Raw genomic sequence first — 19,671 nt, 5'->3', positions numbered from 1 at the left:
AGCAGGACAGTAGACTCTTTATAGCCCGGCTACTGAACATCCCCCTACCTGCAATGTATTCGATGCTTAAGTACTCTGAAGTGTTACTCAAAACAGCTGATGTTTATTTAGTTATGGATCCATAACGAATTACTGTGGGAATAAATATCATGGAATGACATAAATATTGCAACAAAGTTGTCTAATGCAGGTAAACAGATTGTTGCTTACTGGAAAATAGTCTTTCAAACACATGATCACGTTGTACAGCGGCATTATTGCTATTAGCAAGGCTATATTTTGGGCTTTATGGGCGGTGCACAATTGGCCCGGCGTTTCTCTCCCTCTAAAAACAGAAATAAATGTTTTGGCCTTTACAAATATTATTTTGGCCTTTATTCAGATCATAATTGCTCTCTTTAAATTTTTTGAAAATGAAATAACCTCCAAAATAACATTTATATATTATCAGTCATATAGCTGGCACCTACATAAAAGCTGAGTGACATTCATGGCTTTGGATCAAAATAAATAAGTAGCAACATTCTTTCTTTGATAATGAAATGTTTTGGTTATCCTGACCTGGACACCACGTACAGTATTATAATAGCCCGTTATGGGCTATTAGCAGAACAATATACCTTTACCAACAACTCTCTGTATTTTGATAATTTTTGGGATGGGAGGCTCCGGAGTGGATGAGGGCTCCCACAGTGCAAAATATGGTGCTACAGATGCAGGTTCGATACCCTTGCCGGCCTACAACGGGAGACCCATGAGGTGGCTTTTGGTTTTAATTTAGAATCCTCCAATCCTCTATATGTAATTATTTGCGGAGAGTCACATGTTTTTTGATATACTGTAGGCCTACCGTAGGCGACATGAGTCTGTTGAGTAATGTGCTGTTAAAAGTGGTGTAGGTTGTTGTGTCTTTGAAGACTGTTATTTTATCAAATCAATTCTCTGTAATTATTATTACATGATTAAACTAATCATGCAAATGTAATTAACTAGGAATTCGGGGCACCATGGAAAATCTTCAGATCACAAAGTTATAATTTTCAGATATTTTAATATCTAATCAATTAGTCTTATATTAATGAATTATTCTTTCTCTCACATTAGTCTCATTACCAACGTTGTAAATTGTTGGTTATCTGCACGAACCCAGCCTTTACTATGAATCATCATACACCAATTGGCTTAATCATTTATGTACTAACTAACTAAATAATCACAGAAATGCACAAACAAACAGTAGATATGTTACTATCAAATGATAGGGAAGATTCCCTAGTGGGCTAAGCTGATATGACGACTTGGTGGACAAAGGGAAGGGGGTGTGGACTGAGAAAGAGCGGGAAAGACAAAAGAAATCAGTACACAGTTGATAATTATATTAATTGAAATGCTAATCTTTTGCACATGAACGATCACTCATTCTGGAATAATTGCAATCAATATATATTTACGCCCATGTGTCGTGATCTTTCCTGTTTGAATCCGGTCCGTCTGCTGGAGAGTTCAGCCGATTCTCTCTCTCTCTCTTTCTGTTTCCCTGAAGATTAAAGTATTTTGTGGTTAGAATGGGGGTTTTATTTATTATTTATTTATTATTTATTCGTAAGAGTAGAAAAGGCGGTTCTATGACGCCTAATCATGTCTGTGCTCACGGGGGCAGGCCAATGACTTAGTTAAACTTTAAAGGGAATACAGTTCTCTCACATTAAAGGTTTAACATCACATTACATAATTTCACAAATAGTTTCATCTTTACTCATTCATTTTATACAATAATTAGATGCAAACCCCATAATTGCGAAATGTACACATTCAGAGATATAGTTATGTGTGTGTTCCTGTCCTCTCTGAGTTCACCAAATGAAACACACTTGCCATACCCATCCCTTAAGTGTCCACGGACCATTCCCACCTCCTCACAAGTGGACATTTTGTTTCATATTCCCATTTTGGGGATTTAGGAGTTCGCCACGTGAAATCCTTTGTTTTCTCTGTGTCTCTCTCTCTGCATGACCAGGGGGAGCGAGTCTCCGCGCAAAAAATGTATGGCCTGAGATAACAGAACCTGGGTGTAGAAGGGTGAGAGAGAGGGGGAAGCCACAATCTATACCCAGAAAGGGCCACATCATGACAAGGTCTTATTTATTTAAAGAGTGTATTGAAGTTAGAAGCAATAGGATTGATTTAACTGGGCAAGTCAGTTAAGAACAAATTTTTATTTATAAGTATATCATACGCCTTCCTCCCCGTCGGGGAATTGAACCCCGGTCTCCTGCGTGCCCGCAGGACACTGAATTCTTTCGCTAAATAGACCAGTACTGTACTCCCGACCGTCATATTGTTTTAGCGCCATATTTTCCATCCTAATGGAAACCCAGAGTGTTTTTCGTTTCCCTTGGAATAGAAACACTATAATAGTAATCAAATTCATTAAGCAAGTATCAGTCAAAATTTTGGACACACCTACTCATTCCAGGGTTTTTCTTCATTTTTCTACATTGTAGAATCATGGTGAAGACATCACAACTATGAAATAACACATATGGAATCAGTTTAGAACAAATTCTTATTTACAAGTACAGCCTACTCCTTCCTCCCCGTCGGGGAAATGAACCCTGGTCTCCCGCGTGCCCACAATCTCTAGTACAGCCATTATTGAAGGCTACCAAATTGTTCTCAAAGATGCCCTCTGGTGGTCAAACTAGCACTAACTAATATTAACGCTACCAGTGGTTCACACTTAAATAATGTGCCATAGAATTCTGCGGCACCATGCAAGCTGCACCGCAGTACACTGCAACTTTTAAAGGAGGAACCACTGTATTACAGACTCAGTCAGGGAGAGGTTGAAAATGTCAGTTTTCAGTTTTCAGTTTTCAATGTTAATCCTGTATTGACGCTTTGCTTGTTTGATTGTTCGTTAGAGGGCAAAGCGGGAATTCTTATAGACGTCCAGATTAGTGTCCCGCTCCTTGAAAGCAACAGCTCTAGCCTTGATGTGGATGTAGCCTGTAATCCATGGCTTCTGGTTGGGATATGTACGCACGGTCACTGTGGGGACGATGTCGTCAATGCACTTATTGATGAATCCGATGACTAAGGTGGTATACTCCTCAATGCCATTGGATGAATCCCGGAACATATCCCAGTCTGTGCTAGCAAAACAATCCTGTAGCGTAGAATCCTCGACATCTGACCACTTCCGTATTGAGCGAATCACTGGTGCGTCCTGCTTTAGTTTTTGCTTGTAAGCAGGAATCAGGAGGATAGAATTATGGTCGGATTTGCCAAATTGAGGCTGGGGGAGAGCTTTGTATGCATCTCTGTGTGTGGAGTAAAGGTGGTCTAGAGTTTTCTTCCTCTGGTTGTACATGTGATAAGCTGGTAAAAATGAGGTAAAACTGATTTAAGTTTGCCTGCATTAAAGTCCTCGGCCACTAGGAGCGCCGCTTCTGGATGAGAATTGTCTTGTTTGCTTATGACCTTATAGAGTTGGTTGAGTGCGCTCTTAGTGCCAGCATCAGTCTTTGGTGGTAAATAGACGGCTACGAATAATATAGATAAGAACTCTCTTGGTAGATAGTGTGGTCTACAGCTTATCATAAGGTACTCTACCTCAGGCGAGCAATACCTCGAGACTCCTTTAATATTAGACATCGCAAACCAGCTGTTATTGACAAAAAGACACACACCCCCACTCCTCGTCTTTCCAGACGTAGCTTCTCTGTTCTGTCGATGCATTGAAAATCCCTACAGCTCTATATCGTCATTCAGCCAAGACTCGGTGAAACATAGGATATTACAGATCTTAATGTCCCGTTGGTAGGATAATCGTAATCATAGGTACATCCATTTTATATCCCAATGATTGCATGTTACTCGCTCGCCTACAGATTCTCAAAAGGCAGCCTGATCTGCGTCCTCTTTTCCTCCGTCTTTTCTTCACGCAAAGGACGTGGATCTGGGCCTGTTCCCGGGAGACCAGTGTATCTTTCTCGTTGGAATTGTTAACCTCTCTTGGGTACTTGAGACGTTAGCGTCCCACCTCTTCAACAGCCAGTGAAACTGCTGGGCGCCAAATTCAAATACAGAAATAGTCATTAGAAAAATTCAGAAAACAAAACATATTTTACATAGGTTTAAAGATTAAAGGAAAAAGATTATTCCAGTCCGTGGTGAGTAATCCCAGTTCTGATGTCCAGAAGTTATATTTGGTCATAATAGATGGTAGCAGCAACATTATGTACAAAATAAGTAAAAAGATAAGTTACAAACAACGCAAAAAAATTAACAAAATATCACAATTTATTACGGGCATGTAAAACGTCAGCCATCCTCTTCGGCTATAGGTTTCAGGATTTTCAGGTTGCTTACCACTCTCTCCCAAAATACATCATCCAGAAAGATCCTCTTGATGCGGCAGTCCATATCGGCAGACTGTGATATGGCCATTTCTTGGAGGGACTCCTTCCCTTCCAGGAGACTGTCAAACATGATGACAACACCACCCCAATGGGTGTTGCTGGGCAGCTTCAAAGTGGTGGTCTTATTCTTCTCACTTTGCTTGATGAGGTAGATTGCAGCTATAACTTGATGACTCTTCACATACCTAACCATTTCCTTGGCTCTCTTGTAGAGTGTATTCATTCTTTCAGTGCCATGATGTCCTTGAGGAGCAGATTCAATGCATGAGCAGCACAGGCAATGGGTGTGATGTGAGGTAGAACTCTTCCACTTTAGACCAAGTAGCCTTCATGTTCATAGCATTGTCATTCACCAGTGCAAATACCTTCTGTGGTCCAAGGTCATTGATGACTGCCTTCAGCTCATCTGCAATGTAGAGACTGGTGTGTCTGTTGTCCCTTGTGTCTGTGCTCTTGTATAATACTGGTTGAGGGGTGGAGATGATGTAGTTAGTTATTCCTTGCCAACGAACATTCGACCACCCATCAGAGATGATTGCAATACAGTCTGGTTTCGCTATGATTTGCTTGACCTTCACTTGAACTCTGCATCTGTGAACCAGTTGCATACACAGCTCGAGCAAGACATTCATCAGCATTTTTCTGACTACGTTCCTCCATTGAGTAAAAAGGTTCCAGGAGGACGATGAGCTGTTGCTATCGATAAGGTGTCTGATTCATCATTTTCACCTCGAAGAGAAGTAGAGGGACTTTTGTCAGAGGTTGCTTGTTGTGAACGCTGAGGGAACATTATGCACTTGGCCAGATGACTCTGCATCTTTGTTGCATTCTTCACATTTGGCACAGTATTTGCAAATGTACACATATTTTCCTTCTACATTAGCTGCAGTGAAATGTCTCCACACATCAGATAGAGCCTGTGGCATTTTCCTGTAAAAAAAAAATACAATTCCATTTACAGATAAATAGTTAAGCAGTTAGATATAACAACTCCTTTGTTAGAAAAATGTTTTAAAATTAAACGTATGGAAATAGGTGAATTAACACTCCTCAGTTAGCAGGCTCAAGCAAGCTAAAACCCACATGGTAGCAAAAACTAACTAGCAGAAATTGTTAACAAGTTAGGAATTATTTAACACACTTTGCTGTAGGCTACTCTTTACTAGTTAACAAAACATTATGTAAGTCATATAAAATATATTCACCCTGTAGTCCTTGGCTCAGACCGTGTAGTAGTGTGGGCTCAATAGCATCTCATTAGTGTGCAAGATCTTGAGAATCAGCTGTACATGTGATGGAAGAATGCACTGTACATGCAGAGGGATGCAATTCCATTGAATTGTGGAAAGTTTAACCAAAATATGCCACAAGAACTAGAATTGCCTTATGTGTATCCCACAAAAAAAGGGTCACTGTTATAAGCTAACTTTTTTGATGAATTTAAGCAAAATCCCTCAAATTCCAGGGCTTAACTTCCCAAGGAAGAATTCTGGAAATTTACCGGAAAGTTTCCGACCCTTTGCAACCCTAGTCCTCATTTGTCCGGAGCTGGCAACAGGTTTGAGGGCACAGACTGCTATACAGGTCACAGCATGCTGCTTGCAACAATCGTATACTCTCACAGTAAAAATATAATTGGAGCCGGCTGTCTAATTTAATGTTTTTGCCTCCTTATTTGAGGTTTTGCTCACAACCTCACAGGTGATGAGAACCATTTTACTGACTGTTAGAGAGATACACATCACTGCATATGATGATGGTGATGATGATGGTGACGACTGAAATACAATATGACTATGCTAACATGGATAATTCATGTTTTGAATAGCGGATGGCAAAGGATAGTTATGTCCGCATGGGGTTTAATTGGTGGAGTGATAATAACAGCTCAGTGTGATGACTGCTTGGTAATTTGTGTGATTTCAATTATATTGGTTCAGGTTAAATAACTCCACAGCTGCTTGTGTTGTGGTGAAATTACATTAGCTGTAGCACTGTGGTCTATCCTTGTTGTTTACTCTTACTCTCATGGAATGGGTGCTCTATATGTGACGGGAGTTTCATGCTCTGTCACCTAGCCTTCACTCTCAGTGGGGTTTCATACCAGGCCTTTTCTGGTGGCTACTTAGTGGTGGCAGGTGAGGGGTGTCTCTGACAACTTGTCCCACTGTTCAGGCTTGCAGTTTAAGGTGTTGCTGCTGCTGCTGCTGCTGCTAGATGGGGTGGCTGGCATAGTGACTGGCTGTGTCGTGCATAGACACCATCACACCCAGCAGAGGCAGAGCTCAGCCATCTGCTCCAGGGGTGTCTGATCTGCTCAGCCTGCCTACTGTCCTCTCCCATTAACTTCAGATATTCTGGGGTGGTTGTGAATATAACTAGCCACCAGACCACCTCTCCCTCTCCCCCTCTCCTCTTCATTATAAATCAAATCAAATCAAATTGTATTGGTCACATACACATATTTAGTAGATGTTATTGAAGGTGTAGCGAAATGCTTGTGTTCCTTGCTCCAACAGTGCAGTAGTATCTAACAATTTACAACAATACACACAAATCTAAAAGTCAAATAATGGAATTAAGAAATATATCAATATTAGGACAAGATTACACATGTGAGATCCTCCTTCTATAGACTGTATACCTATGGTAACATGATGAATCATACTGTCACGCCCTGACCATAGTTTGCTGTGTATGTTTCTATGTTTTGTTTGGTCAGGGTGTGATCTGAGTGGGCATTCTATGTTGTTTGTCTAGTTTGTCTATTTCTATGTGTTTGGCCTGATATGGTTCTCAATCAGAGGCAGGTGTTTGTCGTTGTCTCTGATTGGGAGCCATATTTAGGTAGCCTGTTTTGTATTGTGGGTTGTGGGTGATTGTTCCTGTTCGTGTGTTCCTGTGTTTAGTGTTCACTATTTCGGGACTGTTGCGTCTTCATTTATTTTGTCAGTTTATTGTTTTTGTTCTTTCTTGAAAGTATTCTAATAAATATGAATACTCACCACGCTGCGTATTGGTCCGATATCTCCTACTCCTCCTCAGACGAGGAGGACGAAGACAGCCGTTGCACATACTGTATCAACAGAGCAGTTTGGAACATGTATAAACAAGCTGTTTTTTATTTTAAAGCAATTGAGATTCAATAAGTCATCAAACTCCCTTTGTTGCATTCATATTTGTGCGCCCAGGAAACATAGGCTTCATCTCACACTGTAACTTCAAACATTTTGAAAATAATTTTGGTATCTGGAATGGTGACAAAATATGTCTGATTAAGTGAAAACCACACTGTGATAGATGATGATGATGATAGATCAACAACATGAAAGACAGCTATATCTTTTGTAGTCTGTCAGGCGGGAGTACTGAAAAGGGGAAAAATAATATAGATTTTTTTTGCTCATCATTGGAATTGTCATTTCACTGTCCCAGAATGGCATTGTTCAAGCTAGCTGGCTCAAAGTCTCATCCTAATCATTCACAATTACTTGCTTTCTTGAGTGGAAAATAATCCATACTTATCATGCCTCTCAGCTTCGTTAATTTTCCTTTTTCGTTTTTAGGTTTCTGTTTCACTTTGGAAAAACAAAAATGAGTTTTCCTATTTGTAAGTTGTTTATTGCAGCAAATCATTAGTACTAAACAGTCCAAAACATTTTATATTTTACTTTATTTGACCTCACTCAGTGTATATCCTGGTTTTTACCATGGCTGGTGATTGATGTTTTTAGACAACTTGAAAATATTATTTGTTTTGCGCTATGACTCATGAACATTATTGTATATCATTAATGTGAGATGTGAAGTACATTTTTTCCATAATACAATTATGTACAATAGAAACAAATAAGCCAGTCTTTGAAATGCCAAGGCAGGTAGCTAGGCTAACCCAATACACTATGAAAAGTCTCATGCTAAAAACACCAACAATTACAGGGTGGTTATATCCAATATCTTTCATTTGATTCAATTGTCTTTATCATGAGGGAATCATAAAGATTCAAACTAATGTTTTGATATTTCCTGTCTCGTGGTGTTCACAGAATAATGGCCACCTGCACCCATCAAATGGATCCATATGATAAATGTTTGTGAGTGTGCATCTCCAGAGGCCAGGCTGCTGATTGTGTTTACGTCTTTCCAGATGGTCGCTTAACGGAACACTCATTGATCTGGGGAGTGACTACCGGCGTCACATGTCTGGAGGCAACCTGATCATTAACAGTCTGGACAGGGACCAAGACACGGGGGTATACCAGTGCACTGCATTCAACACATGGGGGATCATCCTCAGCTGCCGAGCCTCTCTGCAATTTGCATGTAAGTGATTGTGCTATTTTTAACACGTGTGTGTGTGTGTGTGTGTGTGTGTGTGTGTGTGTGTGTGTGTGTGTGTGTGTGTGTGTGTGTGTGTGTGTGTGTGTGTGTGTGTGTGTGTGTGTGTGTGTGTGTGTGTGTGTGTGTGTGTGTGTGTGTGTGTGTGTGTGTGTTGCTGTGGCCTTAGCATTCTGATTTCTTATTTGGTTTGCTTCAAATATATATTTTTAAGGGTTAATTGAATGAAGTGTCAGATGCAGCAAAATGGGTAAGGCAGCTTCTGACTCCATCGATTCTCATTAGTCACTGTGTTTCCAGCTTTGACAGCATCTGTGCTCACTCGGTATTGACTGATACTTTGCAAATCTATGCCAGCGTCTGCGGTCTGGACTTGAAAGGAAAACAACACAAATAAAGCTTAAGACTTTGCAAACCAGACACAATCATTTATATGAATATGAGGCTTTGGCATGATTCTCTACCATATAGAGAGCCGACAGACCTACAGTGTAGAGACACCTCTCCCCTCTCACTGATCATGCCGTCTCACTATTGATCATGTCCTAGAGATAGAGAGCCTTAGCTTCCCCTTAAGAGATTGACTGCCTTTACCCTCATGGGCTGGATAATGAATCTCACTTGTGGGGCCTAGGTGAGGAGGGAAGCTGCTTGATATTTATTGTCTAGTAGGTGAATGCACAGAGGAGGTATTGGCGATACATGAGGGTTGCTGCATAGGCTGCTAGCTTTTCCTCATAATGAAGAAGCTGCCATAGACAAGGATGGCTTGCTTCCTCCATTTCCTGTCTCCACAATTCAACTGTCATTTTGATGATGTGTTTCTTTTTTGTGATGTGTTATGGCCATCGACTTCATCCTACTTACATTGAATTTCTGAACAACTGTAACACAATTGTAATACAAATGTATCAAACACGGGTAGAAGCCACACCTGGGAGTACTTGTGACTTGTGTTGCTATTCCTTTGTGATAGAAACAGAATGAACCTGAAGATTTTGCAGAGGTTTGGATAAGATACCTCTATATATATTTTTTTCTGGCTTCCCTCCCGACACATTCTTGTTGGCTCTCAGAGTTGGAGTCTGTGCAGAGGAGACATATTAGCATAGAGGAAGCACTCATTCTGCTACAGACAGGGTAGAGCTAGCCTGCAGAGTGCTGCGTTTTATCACCAGTCCCTGCTGTGACTTTCTGTGTGAGGAGAGAGGAGTATAGGTGGGCCTCCTCTCCCTACCTTAACTGATTAGTACCTTTTAGTTCCAACCCCCACTGTTTGAAATTAATATTACCGTCATGGTCAGCTGCAGCTGTGTGGTTATGTTTTCCAACCAGCCTGCACCACCTGTCTGTAGATAGCCTAGCTAGCCTACCTCCTCCTGCTTTAGAATCAGCACCTTGGCTGAGAGTTCTAGTTCTCCACTGCTCTGTTAGAAGATGGCCACCCACCGCGTGGCCTGGACAGAATCCTGCTATGACTTGGCCGTGTTGGATTTCACCACGGTCATCAGAGACTGGCTCATTAATCTTCCCTTCGCTCTCCCACTCCCCTCTATAATCCTTCTCTTTTCCCAATTTGTCTTAACGGTCACATTGACTTTCTTTTGTTTGTGTTCGGGGCCTGACTGCAGGGCTGCCAGCCCAAGGGTGCGGAGTCATTAGGCACAGGGGTACAGTGGTTTGCCCATCACTCACTGAAACAGAGTAAAGTTTCATCATCCCAGGTACAAGCTCAGTCTGTCAGCCTTTTCCCCTTTCATTTGCAGGGATGAATTGCGCCCAGAGTATCAATGGGGAAGCTAAGTGCAAGATTACACTGCATTTAATAATGATGTTGGTTATTGCTCTTGGCACTGAATCCTGTTTTTCGTCATGTGCTCTGTGTTTGTTCAGTTTTTCCAGTTTCCTCCTCTCTTTTTTATCCCTTTGCAAGTTAATCTCCTACTGCTATCATAACGACTGTGTGTTGTGAGGTATACATCACATACTCAAGTCCATCAATAATGTTCAATGTTACAGTTGCCTTTCAAACTATTGTATAGCATTGGGTGTGTTCTAAAGCAATCAATCACTGTACCTGTGAATGGTTTCCTGCACCACATGGATTTTAGAGCTTTGAAGAAACCAATATAACGGATGCATGTGTTGGTGAAACTCGAACCACAGTGGGAAACACATTGGCTGATACTGATTGAGTTGTCAGCTGTATTTAGGCATGATGCTGCTCATGTTAGTGCTTACTGTCCATTATGCTTTATAATGCATATTCATCCATTCTGTAGTAACACTAAAGCTTGATTTTTGTGTTGATTAGACCTAGATAACTTCAAGACCCAAACTGCACGGAGTGCTGTCAATGTCCGAGAGGGCCAAGGAGTGGTTTTGTTATGTGGACCACCCATGCATTCTGGAGGTATGTTTTTTCCTTATTGGAGATATCTATGAAAACCTGGAAAGGTACCGCTCTTCTGTATCCCATTAAAATCTTTGATTAAGTATTATATACAGAAGTTATTTGGGGTGTTCACAATCTGTTTATTCATTACACCTTATTTGTTAGCCCTCAAAGCAATCATTCCAGCTAGCAACCTCAAATGAAACTTATTGCGCACAGATGTCTGCAGAATAAAGCCGTGCGTGATAGGCCTCTGTTTGTTTTTCATTCTGAACTATTTCCTTCAATTAGAGACAAATCTGGGGGCAAATGAAAAGATGTTCCTCAAATTGGAGGCTTAACCTGATCCTTAGGCAATACGTTCCCAGCAAAGTGATTTTAAAACCTGGATTACATAATCAATTGTAACTTATCCCAACTCAAATGGAAAGTAGAATTCAAAGGGATTTTTCAAACTCATTTATTCTATACCCTAGAGGAAAAACAAGCAAAAACACTTTCTGGGATATCTTGTTTATTTTTCATGCTATTTTCAACTTGTACAGATGAATGACTCTGCACATTTGCGATTGCTATTGAAGTGTGTGTGATCGCAACCCTACTCAGTTCAACTTTCCTTGGTATTGAATAATGGACTTTGCACATACAGGCTGACCCTGTTGCAGGACCATAATATATGCAATTGAGCAAACGCTTTTATCCAAAGCGACTTACAGTCATGCGTGCATACATATTACGTATGGATGGTCCCAGGAATCAAACCCACTACCCTGGCGTTACAAGCGCCATGCTCTACCAACTGAGCTACAAAGGACCACCACTCACTTTAAAGGAATAATTTGAGATTTTGGCAATGACGCCCTTTATCTACTTCAGAGTCAGATGAAGAAGTTGAAAAGCTTCAAGTTCCTCGGCGTACACATCACTGACAATCTGAAATGGACACCTAGAGCACCCGATGTCACAGAAAGGCCAAAAAGATCATCAAGGACATCAACCACCCAAGCCACGGACTGTTCACCCCGCTACCATCCAGATGCGAGGTCTGTACAGGCACATCACAGCTGGAACCGAGAGACTGAAAAACAGCTTCTATCTCGAGACCATCAGACTGTTAAATATCCATCACTAGCCGGCTACCACCCGGTTACTCAACCCTGCACATTAGAGGCTGCTGCCCCATATGCATTGGAAAGAAAAAGTATGTGAACCCTTTGAAATTACCGGGATTTATGCAGAAATTGGTCATAACATCTGATCTTCATCTAAGTCACAACAATAGACAAACACAGTCTCCTTAAACTAATAACACACTGCAAATTATACATTTTTATGTCTTTGTTGAATACACCGTGTAAACATTCACACTGCAGGGTGTAAAAAGTATGTGAATCCTTGGTTTTAATAACTGGTTGACCCTACTTTGACAGCAATACTCTCAACCAAACGTTTTCTGTAGTTGCGGATCAGACCTGCACAACGGTCAGGAGGAATTGTGGACCATTCCTCTTTACAAAACAGTTTCAGTTCAGCAATATTCTTGGGGGTGAACTTCTCTTTTGAGGTCATGCCACAGCATCTCAATCGGGTTGAGGTCAGGAGTGACTGGGCCACTCCAGAAGGCATATTTTCTTCTGTTGAAGCCACTCTGTTGTTGATTTACTTCTGTGTTTTGGGTCATTGTCCTGTTGCATCACCTAACTTCTGACGAGCTCAGTTGGTGGACAGATAGCCTTATGTTCTCCTGCAAAATGTCTTGATAAACTTGGGAATTCATTTTTCTGTCGATGATGGCAAGCTGTCCAGGCCCTGAGGTAGCAAAGCAGCCCCAAATCATACTTTACAGTTGGGATGAGGTTTTTTTGCTGGTGTCCTGTGCCTTTTTTTTCTCCCCACGTAGTGTTGTGTTCCTTCCAAACAACTCAACTTTAGTTTCATCTGTCCACAGAATATTGTGCCAGTAGCGCTGTGGAACATCCAGGTGCTCTTATATAAACTTCAGACGTGCAGCAATGTTTTTTTGGGACAGCAGTGGCTTCTTTTGTGGTGTCCTCCCATGAACACCAGTCTTGTTTAGTGTTTCACGTATCGTAGACTCGTCAACAGAGATGTTAGGATGTTCCAGAGATTTCTGTAAGTCTTTAGCTGGCACTCTAGGATTCTTCTTAACCTCAATGAGAATTATGTGCTGTGCTCTTGCAGTCATCTCTGCAGGACGGAGTAGCAACAGTGCTTAACTTTCTACAATTATAGACAGTTTGTCTTACCGTGTACTGATGAACATCAAGGTTTTTAGAGATTATTTTGTAACCCTTTCCAGCTTAATGCAAGTCAACAATTCTTAATTTTAGGTCTTCTGAGATCTCTTTTGTTCGAGGCATGGTTCACATCAGGCAATGCTTCTTGTGAATAGCAAACTCAAATTTTGTGAGTGTTTTTTATAGCGCAGGGCAACTCTAACCAACATCTCCAATCTCGTCTCATTGATTGGACTCCACGTTAGCTGACTTCTGACTCCATACTTTTTCCAACCTACACTGTTAATGTTTAAATTATGTATTCAATATAGACATGAAAATACAATAATTTGTGTGTTATTAGTTCAGGCACACTGTGTTTGTCTATTGTTGTGACTTAGATGAAGATCAGATCAAATTTTATGAGCAATTTCTGCATAAATCCCGGTAATCCCAAAGGGTTCACATACTTTTTCTTGCCACTGCACATAGAAATGGACTTTCATAATGGAACACTATTCACTTGAATAATGTTTACATACTGCTTTACTCATTTCATACGTATATGCTCTATTCTATTCTACTGTATTTTAGTCCATGCCACTCTGACATTGCTCGTCCTAAGATGTATATATTTCTTAATTGCATTCTTTTACTTTTAGATGTGTGTGTATTGTTGTGAATTGTTCGATACTACTGCACTGTTGGAGATAGGAAAACAAGCATTTCGCTACACCTGCAATAACATCTGCTAAATATGTGTATGTGACCAATATAATTTGATTTGGACTTGTGGATATCATTTTAATGTCTGTGTGCAGTTTAAGGAAGTTGCTAACTAACTCCAGCGTAAATGCTAACTGGCGTTAGCTCCATGACTGGAAGTCTATGGGTATCATGGCGCTAACGGCTCGCGTACCAACTCTAACTTCCTTCATACTAGACACAGAGACATAAAAATGGTATACACGGTTCCTATGACTGGGGAAGTAGATAAAGGGCCTCATTGCCAAAAACCTAAAGTATCCCTTTAAACGTGACCCATTAGAGGTTCCTCTCTTTTGTATAGTACACAGTGTGTGTGTGTGTGTGTGTGTGTGTGTGTGTGTGTGTGTGTGTGTGTGTGTGTGTGTGTGTGTGTGTGTGTGTGTGTGTGTGTGTGTGTGTGTGTGTGTGTGTGTGTGTGTGTGTGTGTGTGTGTACAGCTGGAGGAAGTGATAATGGCCTTGTGTAGCCAATTTGAAGCACACTGCGACAGCCTCTCGCTTGTAAATGATCTTAGGCCAGACATGTTGTTGTCACCATAGCAGTATTGTGTTTGAACAAGAGAATACGACCCAGTAAACGTTGCACTGCTCTCATTGCATTGTGAAGCATGAATGTCACGCACAACCTTGAACTCATTGGGCCCATCGTTACCCACTGACTATAAGACATCCCTGCAGGTTTTTATTCTGCCTCAGTGGCTTCAAATGTTGGAATAGATGTTTTCTCAAATGACACATTATATCTCATGTTACATAGACATGGCCACAAATGAAATATTATTGCTAGCTAAAGTGACTGCATTAGGGCTCTGCTTCATCATAAATATTTGTTTATTCTCGAGGGCTCAATTATGGGATGGTTTCCTTTTGTGTTGTAGCTATGGCATGTTTGTAACGTTGTGCATGTTACATAAATGGCTATTGTGTTCAATAAGAAAAAAGGTTGTTGCACTATATTTTCATTTTCCTCTTTACTTGTATTTGCTTGACAAATGCTATCACTGTTCATCACTGGCCACATAGCTTAGAGTCAGGGATACCCGGTCTTGCATTGCTTCATCAGAATGAATTAGTTTTGGCTTCATTGAACCGACTGCCAAAGCGTGATCCCAGCAGCCAAGGTTGCAAGGCGTTCTGCTCCCAGGGGGACAGGAAATGAGTGACAGTACGCACACACCTTCTAGCTCCCTACACACTCTCGCCTCCACACCACTGTGGATAGGCTACTGCTACAGTACCTCACGCCTGTGAATCTGTGCTCTCTTCAAGATGACTCAGTAATGCTGTGGTCTGTGTTCTTAATTATGCTAGGCCTGTTGGCTGAGGAGAAGAATGGCATGCATGAGACAAGCCTGGAAGAAAGTCCCGTCCCGAGTCACTAAGAGTAGAGAACAGGGCATGTGTCATGAGTGCCAGTACGGTGCTGTAATCCATTTTGGTTTGCTCTCTTTCCTTTGGATGCTCTTTCTTGTGCAGCATTAGCTGTTCTACTGCATTCGCCTGGTATTTTTTTTTCTTGAAAGGAAACTTTAAAAAAGAGAAAAAAAATTGAATTTGATTTCTAGTACAGTATTTCAGCAATAGGATATATCTACACTGAAACATTTCGCATTTCTGATATTTTCAGAAGGGCATTTTTCAATGTTGACTAGTACGTCTACATGTATGTTACTGTTCAGTACTACTACTGTATTTACTGCTGTCACATTCCTCTCCCTCCTAGAGCTGACGTTTGCATGGATCTTAAATGAATACCCCTACTTTGTCCAGCAAGATAGTCGTCGATTCATCTCCCAGGAGACAGGAAGTCTGTACATCGCTAAAGTGGAGCCTTCTGATGTGGGCAACTACACCTGTGTGGTCAACAATAGCATCACTAAGGGCAAAGTCCTCAGCTCTCCTACACCACTGGTCCTGAGGAATGACGGTAAGATCCCATCCTTTATGTAAACATACACACTGATCAGACTGCACAAGCTGCCCAGATTAAGCCCCTTATAAAGAGATAGGCGCTACACAGGCTACAACATCAATAGTCTACCTCGCTCAACGTGTAAAGCATTGGCAGACTATACACAGTCTACAATAGACCATTCTTTCCTGATAGTCTATAATGCTAATTGTACTTGGTAAAAGACAAAGAGTAACCTTACCTCCTCAAAGGGAAAAGTCATTGGGTGGAGTTGTTGCCCTCCTAGCAGCTTGAATATTAGATTCAGTCTGAAAAGAAGTCACATCTCCACAGGAGATGAATACATACCATCCCCTCCCCCAGGTGTATTCTTCTTTGAATCTTTAATAAACCTTTTCCGTTTCTCTCCCTCTTACCAACCTCTCAGTGATCGTTTCTGTTCCACACACAAAGACCTTTGTGTTTCTGGGCCCATGTTATTGTTGAGCCTTGTCTTCCAAGGCGTAAAGTGTGTGTGCCATTAATCATTGATGCCAAAATGCTGTTTGTGTATTGTCTCCCTTTCATAGGAGCAATGGGTGAATACGAACCGAAAATAGAAGTTAATTTCCCTGACACTGTTCCAGCTGCGAAGGGATCCACGGTAAAACTAGAATGCTTCGCACTGGGAAAGTAAGTGAATGTGCACGTGTTTGTGCGGCGAGTGCAGGTTTATTTGTTATGCAGGTCTTCGTAATTAGGAGGTTTGCTGTTCATAGGATGCTGGAATATTAGTGATATCACTCATCGTCTTGAAGTCAAGTATCACAGACTTACAGAGGAGTAAAGAAAGCAGTAGCACCTTGTGAGGATGTGAAAATCAAACATCCTTTCATATGTCCAGGAAGGCAAAGCTGTTGAAATTTGATACAGTGAAAATGGATGAAAGACAGATTTCCAGATTTGTATGGTTACATTAATTCTAAAGGCTTTGGCAGCCTCCTCTTTAGAGAAATATTGAATTCCATTACACAGAAGAAGCTTCTGTACAGTTAATCACGTTTTTTCACCTCAGACTGACAGACAGTCGTCATAAGGGATTTTTTCTCCTCATTGTGTTGCAGCCCAGTCCCAGAAATAAGTTGGAGGAGAACCAACGGCGTCCCATTTCCCAGTAAGGTGAAGATGAAGAACTCCAACGCTGTTCTTGAACTTCCACATTTCCAGCAGGAAGACACAGGGATGTATGAGTGCGTGGCAGAAAATAGCCGGGGGAAAAACGCTGCACGAGGTCGTATCGCCTTCCAGGGTAGGTGATCCATTTTACATTGAAGGAATCCAGAGACACTTATGAGTCAATGTGCTGTTGTAATAGATACCCAAATTTATAAATGTAGGCTTGGAGTCAAAATACTGGCTTTGGCCTTGTTCATCTGTACGAAAACCTGGCTGTGTGAAATTTCAAGTTTTAATGTCACGTGCAAAGTACAGTGAAATGCCTTTCTTGCTAGCTCCAAACCCAACAATGCATTAATAAATATCAATATGCCACTAAAAATAACATATGGTAGAACAAAAACACACAAGAAAAAAAATAAGAACACAAGAAAGTAAGAAGCTGGGTTAGTTCCAATACCATATTCCCAAGCCAAACCTTTTCAACTTCCTGAGGGGGAAGAGGTGCTGTTGCGCCTTCTTCATGACTGTGCACATGTGAGTGGACCATTTTAAGTCCTTAGTGATTTGGACACAGAGGTACTTGAATCTCTCGACCCGCTCCACCGCAGCCCCGTCGATGTGGATGGGGGCGTGCTCGCCCCCCAGTTTCCTGTAATCCACGATCAGCTCCTTGGTCTTACTAACGGTGAGGGAGAGGTTGTTGTTCCAGCAACACACTGCCAGATCACTGACCTTCCTGTAGGCTGACCTCCTGCCTGTCTCATTGTCTCCGGTGATCAGGCCTACCACCGTCGTGGTGTCAGCAAGCTTGATGATGGTGTTGGAATTGTATGTGGCCACGCAGTCGTGAGTGAACAAGGAGTACAGGAGGGGACTAAGCACACACCCCTGTGGAGCTCCCGTGTTGAAGGTCAACGTGGCAGAGCTGATACTCTCACCACCTGGGATCGGCCCATCAGGAAGTCCAGGTTCAAGTAGCAGAGGGAGATGTTCAGTCCCAGGGTCCCAAGCTTGGAGGGGACAATGGTGTTGAACTCTGAGCTGTAGTCAATGAACAGCATTCTGATATAACTATTCCTCTTATCTAGGTGGGTGAGGGCAGTGTGGAGTGCAATTGAGATTCCATCGTATATGGATCTGTTCAAATAAAATAAAATTGTATCGGTCACATACGCATATTCAGCAGATGTGGGTGTAGCGAAATGCTTGTGTTCCTAGCTCAACAGTGAAGTAATATCTAGCAATTCACAACAATACGAACAAATCTAAAAGTAAAATAATGGAATTAAGAAATATATACATATTAGGATGAGCAATGTCGGAGTGGCATTGACTAAAATAGGGTACAATAGCATACAGTATATCCATATGAGATGAGTAAAGCAGTATGTAAACATTATTCAAGTGACTAGTATTCCATTATTAAAGTGACCAGTGATTCTCTAAGGTGATGGCTATTTAACAGTCTGATGGCCTATAGATAGAAGCTGTTTTTCAGTCTCTTGGTCCCAACTTTGATGCACCTGTGCTGACTTTGCCTTCTGGATGATAGTGGGGTGAACAGGCCGGGGCTCGGTGGTTAATGTCCTTGATGATCTTTTTGGCCTTGTGACATCGGGTGCTGTAGGTGTTCTGGAGGGCAGGCAGTGTGCCCCCGGTGATGCATTGGGCAGACCGCACCACTCTTTGGAGAGCCCTGCGGTTGCGGGCGGTGCAGTTGCTGTACCAGGCGGTGATAAAGCCCGACAGGATGCTCTTAATTGTGCATCTATAAACGTTTGTGAGAGTCTTAGGGGCCAAACCAAATTTTTTCTGCCTCCTGAGGTTGAAGAGGCGCTGTTGCGCCTTCTTCACAACACTGTCTGTGTGGGTGGACCATTTCCGATCGTCAGTGATGTGTACGCAGAGGAACTTGAAGCTTTCGACCTTCTCCACTGCGGTCCCATCAATGTGGATATGGGCGTGCTCCCTCTGCTTTTTCCTGAAGTCCGCGATTAGCTCCTTCGTTTTGTTAATGTTAAGGGAGAGGTTATTTTCCTTGCACCACTCCGCCAGGTCCCTCACCTACTTCCTGTACTCTCTCGTCATTGTTGCTAATCGGGCCTACTATGGTTATGTTGTCTGCCAACTTGATGATTGAGTTGGAGGCATGTGTGGCAATGCAATCATGAGTGAACAGGGATTATAGGAGGGGGCTGAGTATGCACCCTTGTGGGGCCCCAGTGTTGAGGATCAGTGAAGTGGAGGTGTTGTTTCCTACCTTCAATACCTGGGGGTGTGGCCTATCAGGAAGTCCAGGACCCAGTTGCACAGGACTTAAAACTTATTGATGCTACGGATCCCGTTACCGGGATCATTTTCCTAAACAACCACTGAATTGCAGAGTGCCAAAATTCAAAAATAATACTAAAAATATTTATAATCATGGAATCACAAGTGA

General features: G+C 41.7%; 1 protein-coding gene across 3 annotated transcripts in view; it reads left to right on the top strand.

The window, feature by feature from the left end:
• The window catches only part of LOC129851135 (contactin-3-like), a 106,017-nt gene that overhangs the window by 64,002 nt on the left and 22,344 nt on the right, over positions 1 to 19,671 (top strand). For all 3 annotated transcript variants that reach the window (XM_055917443.1, XM_055917442.1, XM_055917444.1), the window contains exons 4-8: positions 8,572 to 8,747; positions 11,077 to 11,175; positions 15,885 to 16,088; positions 16,643 to 16,745; positions 17,177 to 17,361. In XM_055917443.1, the coding sequence (XP_055773418.1) occupies positions 8,572 to 8,747; positions 11,077 to 11,175; positions 15,885 to 16,088; positions 16,643 to 16,745; positions 17,177 to 17,361 (767 nt within the window). The remainder of the gene's footprint in view (positions 1 to 8,571; positions 8,748 to 11,076; positions 11,176 to 15,884; positions 16,089 to 16,642; positions 16,746 to 17,176; positions 17,362 to 19,671) is intronic.

Source organism: Salvelinus fontinalis, chromosome 3, assembly GCF_029448725.1.
Source record: "Salvelinus fontinalis isolate EN_2023a chromosome 3, ASM2944872v1, whole genome shotgun sequence".
Taxonomy (NCBI): domain Eukaryota; kingdom Metazoa; phylum Chordata; class Actinopteri; order Salmoniformes; family Salmonidae; genus Salvelinus; species Salvelinus fontinalis.
The sequence above is the reverse complement of the archived record's forward strand: the minus strand, read 5'-3'. Positions and strand labels throughout refer to the sequence as shown.